This window comes from Benincasa hispida, chromosome 12 (assembly GCF_027475165.1).
Source record: "Benincasa hispida cultivar pf3 chromosome 12, pf3_genome.v1.1, whole genome shotgun sequence".
NCBI lineage: Eukaryota > Viridiplantae > Streptophyta > Magnoliopsida > Cucurbitales > Cucurbitaceae > Benincasa > Benincasa hispida.
In genome coordinates this window covers 59,071,396-59,077,728 of record NC_143489.1, presented here as the reverse complement: position 1 = coordinate 59,077,728, position 6,333 = coordinate 59,071,396, and the positions used below count along the sequence as shown (strand labels likewise).

General features: G+C 33.1%; 1 protein-coding gene and 1 non-coding gene across 2 annotated transcripts; one reads left to right on the top strand and one right to left on the bottom strand.

Annotated features, from left to right (window-relative positions):
* Positions 1-2,348: 2,348 nt before the first annotated feature.
* Positions 2,349-2,951, bottom strand: LOC120067627 (uncharacterized). The gene is made up of 2 exons (XM_090308389.1): positions 2,762-2,951; positions 2,349-2,587 (listed from the first exon to the last, which is right to left on the bottom strand). The coding sequence occupies exons 1-2, from the start codon at positions 2,949-2,951 to the stop codon at positions 2,349-2,351; spliced, it is 429 nt and encodes a 142-aa protein (XP_090164515.1).
* Positions 2,952-4,012: 1,061 nt separating this feature from the next.
* Positions 4,013-4,120, top strand: LOC120068653 (small nucleolar RNA R71). The gene has a single exon (XR_005479289.1). It is a non-coding gene; the product is annotated as a small nucleolar RNA R71 (small nucleolar RNA).
* Positions 4,121-6,333: the final 2,213 nt, after the last annotated feature.

Sequence of the window (6,333 nt, the reverse complement as noted above, 5' to 3'; positions counted from 1 at the left end):
AAGAAAAAATGAAGTATCATATACCCCATTTTTCTCCCACTGAGTGTTTTACCTAGGGTTAATTTAACCTAGAAAAAATACGACTACTTATTTTTATTCAATGGTTGTTTAAATTTGCCCAAAAGTAATACTTATTTTGAATAGTTAAACAAATTTGATTAATGTTTATTAAACATTTTAATAAACTTCAATCAAACAATTGCATGCTTGTAGCAAATCTATCTAATTTGCCTTTCTAGGTAAGTTCCCAGATAGGGATGTTATGTTTCCATCAATTTAAATACCTTAGCTTAGACAGAAATAGCCTTAGATAAAAGGTTCATAATAGATGTTACAAATTTAATCTTTTAATTAAAACCAATTTAATACTATTAAACCGATTAAAAGATTACACTAATTTCTAATCTCATTAGAAATTTTGTGATCTTAGGTCTATGTGAATCATATTTTAAAATTAATTTTAAAAATGATTTGAACTTAAGTTTCCATGCAATTTTGAATTATTGATTTTAATTTCTAATTTCATTTAATTATAAAAATTATAAAATAAATTAAACAAATTAAAATCATACATTGCATTTAATGACATATTTAATAAAATTATAACATTTATAAAATTATCTAAAGTAGTGTCATGCTTCATGTAATTCCCATTTCATTACTTAACATACATAACATTTCTATATATTAAAGTAATGAAATAATAAAATAACATTCATACATACATCCAATCATATATCATAACTCTTATAATATACATGATGCATGACAATGTTATTATGCATGCAAGCATATATTATAACACTTATATAATATGATGCATGAGCATACTATAAAAGTAAATCATGAAATTATATATATTTATAATATAAATGATGCATGAATAATGCATAACCTATGGTGGGATTTTACTATATGGCATACATTATGACATATATAATTAAAAATCAATCATATATCAAATATATAATTTAAACAACAATTTATGGACCAAAATTGGACTCCTAAACCATTAATTAAATTAATATAACATTTAAATTAATTGAATTAATAAAAAACTAACTATTACATAAATAATAGTTTAGCCCGTTCAAAATAGGCAAATCAAACCTTGAACCGCACGAACCGGACCATCCAAAACCCAAACTGCCCGCGAACCACTTGAACCAAGCGAACTAAACGCGAACCAGCTGAGCCATGAACTGTACCGCGTGCAAATCGAAATTTTTTTTTCCATCTCGAAGCGTCGCAACACTACAGAAAAATGTTCCATCCGCCTCATCGCAGTGTTGCAATGCTACTATACAGTTGCAATTTGCTTCGCTTCTTCTTCGATTTAGGCTTTGATTTCTTTAGGAAAATGTCAGAATCATCACGAACGACTCAATATAACAAATTTACATACACGATCGCAATTAATGCCCAAGACAACGGGCCTTTACAAACTAATTATAAAGAAAGTTGTAAATCTAAAGCCTATTCACATAAACATCCACAAATTGCAAATCTATTCAACATTCATTAACATGAACAGAATGCACCCAACCAAAACACTGTAAACTAAAATTCTGGAAAAATAAAATTGGGATCAAGAACCTGTCTCTGATACCAATTGAAGGAACCGTGAGGTCCATAGTGGAAGTGGGATCAGTCCCAATTTCAAATATTTTATAGAATCAAATTTTACAAAGTAAGAATTATGCAACAACACATAATTTACAGTATGGTTATTAGAAAACAGAGAGAAAAGGATTAGGAATTTAACTCACCCTTGAAGAACAACTTTGATACGAAATTCCTCCTCTCCGAATGGTCATGAACAATCACGATCAAAACATACAGAAAAAGATCTCAATGTGGACACGACCACAAGTTGAATCTTCTGTATCTATAGGGGTTGAGAATTTCAGGAGGTATGAGCTCTGAAATCTTTTGGGTAGAGGGAGAGAATTTTGAGAGGGGAATTCTTTCTGTGAGTTCCTGGAGAATGCCATAGAGAGTTTTGTGTGAAACCAGAAGAAGAAGATCAAAACTTATCCAACCCCTACCAACACACATCTGTCATAAACCGACCAATAGAAGATTTATTGTCCCATAACACTCTCAATAATTTCTCTTCTTCACATTTATTCATATCAACAAAAATAATAATAGACAAAGAAGAAGAATCGCCTAATAATGCATATTTAAAATGAGTAGGCAATTGTTTCAACTCCAACATGTTTCCCTACCTCACTCACAACATGAAAAGACTTAAGAGGCATGGGTTTAAACATTTTGCTACAAACTTGCAGACTATCTAACCATTTACATACAGAGTAACATCATCCAAGTATGTATCAACATCATCACAACCAAAATCTACAATGCTCCTCAACAGTCCTATCAATCACATCCATCATATTGCAAGAATTGACCTCACCATGATGTTTCAATGACTTGAAGATATTAAATGCTACATTTTCATCATTCACCCTCAGAGTTAATTCACCTTTTTGGACATCGATCAAAGCTTTTCCAGTTGCTACGAATGGACTTCCCATAATGATAGGAATTCTAAAGTCCTCCATGTCTAGCACCACGAAATCTGCAGGAAAAATAAACTTGTCAACCTTGATTAAAACATCTTTAAAAATACCTCGAGAATATGTCAAAGATCTATCAGTTAGCTACAAAGAGATTGTAGTGGGTTGTACTTCTCCAACATCAAGTTTCTTGAAAATAGATAAATGCATCAAATTAATGGAAGCACTTAAGTCACACAAAGCTCTAGCAACAGTCAATGAACCAATAGTGCAACAAATAGTAAAACTCCCTAGATCCTTGAGCTTTTGTGGTAACTTTTTCTGCAGCACAGCACTGCACTCTTCTGTTAGACCAATCATTTCATACTTCTTAAACTTATTCTTCTTTAACAGAATATCTTTCATGAATTTTACATAATTAGGCATTTGTACTAAAGCTTCTAAGAATGGAATATTGATATGCAACTTCTTAAAAATCTCTAGAAACTTAGAAAAGTGGTCATCTAACTTCTTTTTTATGAAACCTCTAAGGATAAAGAATATTACAAGGCACAAAAGAATAGGTGAAGAAGACTTACCTGAAGATGATTCTGGTTCACTTATCTTTTCCTTTGGTTCCTCTTCCTTAGCAACTTCCCCAGGTTCTTACATTTCACTAGACTCATCATTAAGCTCTTCTACTTCTTTTTCAAGTGGTTCATCATCATCATCATCAATTATCAAACAAGTGGCCAGCTTTTTTCAACTCCTCAATGCCAAGCCTCTACATTCCTCCTTTATATTCTTCTCAAGATAGCTGGGGAATTTATCTTTTTGCATTGTCTGAAGGGAAGTAACAATTTGACTAAGATGCACTTCCATGTTCTGAATTGCCTTCCCATGAGCTTGAACTATGGTCTCTAAATTTTTAGTTCCTTCTCTAGATTCCTTTACAAATTCCAACATTGCTTCCTCTAGAGAAGATTTCCTCTCAACGTTTGATGGTCTTGCACTAGAAAATCCAGGCGGTACCTGCAAAACATTTTTATTGTTAGCATAGGAAAAATTTTCATGATTTCTTAAACTAAGATGCTAATGAGTAGAAATTTGTTGGTGGCCTCAATAATGTCCTCTGTCGACGTACTTGGCCATTTCATTCTCCTATCCACCCCAAACTCGTTGAGATATTGCCACCATGGCTGCTTGAGAAGCTATTGATGGTGAATTTAATGATTGTCCTCCTACAACCAATTTAGACAAAATATTAGTAATTATAGTCAATTGAGCCTGAATAGCACTTACCTCATCAATTCCATACACACTTGCGATTTTGGTGGTGGAATCTTTGTCACTTGGCCAATTATAACTCATGGTGGCCACGTCCTCCAAGATAGCATAAGCCTCAATAGCAGTTTTTCCAAAGATTGATCCCCCAAGCAAGCATCTAGAATAGATTTAGTGTTACCATTGAACCCATTGTAGAAGAACTGAATTTGCAGCAAGTTAGGATATCCATGTTGTGGGCATCTCCTCACTAAATCCTTATATCTCTCCCAACATTCAAAGAGTTGTTCATCGGGCTGTTGAGAGAAAGCTACAATCTCAAATCTCAATTTGGAAGATTTGATGGGCAAAAAATACTTGTTCAAAAAGACTTGAGCTAGTTCACCCTATGTTCCAATGCTCTCTAATAGAATTGATTCAAGTCGATTCTTAGCTCGATCTTGCAATGAAAAAGGAAATAATCTCAGTCTTATGGCATCATTATAAATTCCATTAATTTTTATCATTTCACAAATTTCAAGGAATGATCTCAGATGGTTGTAAGGATCTTCAATAGGGCGTCCTCTAAAAGCAATGTCCTTTGCCATTTGAATCAACCACAGTTTCCACTCAAAATTGTTTGCATTGATAGATGAATTCACGATCCCGGGCTGTGCTATGGAAAAGAGTGGTTGGAAATAATCGCTAATGGCCTTTTTTGCATCTTCGGCCATCACTTCTTCCATTTCTTCCTTGACTATAAGATTTCTCCTAAATGTACATTTAATCTTAGAATCAAAAGGCAAAAGAGGTGTGTCCTTATCATGGGATATGCACAAAGGAAAACTCCAATAAAATTAGCACAAAAATAAACCCTGGTCTAAAATTTCCCCAGTTCTTAAATATTAAGAAGAAAACCGTTATATTGATCCCCGATAACAGTGTCAAAAACTTGATGTGCAATGTGTTCGTGCAAGAGAACGTAGTCAAGTTATAATATATTAAAGTGGCTTAAGAGGCCGAGTATCATCCTCAGAGATCAAACAACAGTTTCTACTTAATTATTCAAAACCGTATCGATTTTAACTAGGAAATTGGAAAGTCGAATTGAGTGATTTTTATTTAATTTTCAGCAAAGCAAGACAAACAATGAAATTTTAGATTTAAATTTTTTCTAGGGTGTCGTTTTCCATTACATGCTTCATTGAACAATATTTAGGTCAATTATGGAATTAAGCATACTTTATCAAAGTCTAGAAACTAAGTTCCGAATCATTGTCTTTTAAAAAAAATCTCTCTCATGCAATTCAAATCGATAACTAACACCGTGATATCAAATTAAAATCCATGGCATTAAAATTGACGTCATTAACTTTTACTACTCTCCTAACTACGTAAGTGATAGGTTAATAGCAATTTAATGTTACAAGTGAAGGAACTCTTATACAAGAGTACCTCTGAGCGGAAGCAGATCATTCCAATTCATTGTGACAAAATTTCCACATATACATTTACACATACAGATATGCATTCAAACTACTAAATTACCGGTATGCTTAGAGATAAATAAACAGGAGAACAAGTAAACTTACCAGTTGAAAACTCTTTTCGCAATAAATCTCTCTTTCCCTGGAACGACAAGCTATCGTTCAGCAACACCCAATCGTCTACCACGAATAATCTCTACACGAACAAATGAAGAAAAAGGACGACGCCACCATTTAGAACCCTCAGTATTATTGGAGTGAGAATCCAAAGAGTGGGCTCTATTTGGATTTGGTAGAAGGGAGGAGGAAAAGAGATCGTATACAACAATTAAACAAGTAGAAGAAAGACTCGTCTATCGTATAGACAAAATGTTTGATCGTTTAGGTGAAGTATATGATCGTGTAGAAAAAGCTAAGCGATCGTATAGGAAAATCTAAACGATCGTCTATACGATCATTTAGTAAAGCTCAAGCACTAAACAATCGTTTAATAAAAGACAAGCGATCATTTAGTAAGTAGCGTGCGCGGGTGTAAGCGATCTTTCAGAAACAGCACTATTGTATAGGCTCTGATTTACTAAGTGATGACTCTCTCAAACACTATATATTCAAATGCTTAACACACCATGAGCTATTTAAGCGTCTCAAAACGATTCTTCATCTTACTTATCAGTTACGAAAACAGAAGAGATACCGGCCAATTATCCCATAACTGTCCAATTAATAAATAATAAATATAAGCACATTATATTCATAACGTATGGATTAATATCATATATTAATCATAGTATTTTTCCTTTACTAGATATAAATCATATTTATATCCAATTTCCTTCAAGTTATTGTATCTAATACATAAAGTCAATTATATCATATATAATTAACTAGTTCAATTATATCATATATAATCGAACTCCCTCTTGTCAATTTGAATATTTCAAACTGACCCAAAAATTGATTATCAACTTGTATCCAAACTACCAAGGGGACGTTATGGACCTATGGCTCGAAGCTTCAACAGTACGTGAATAGTTGACTAAACTCTTTAGCCGCAATATCCACAATTCGCTAACTGCCAG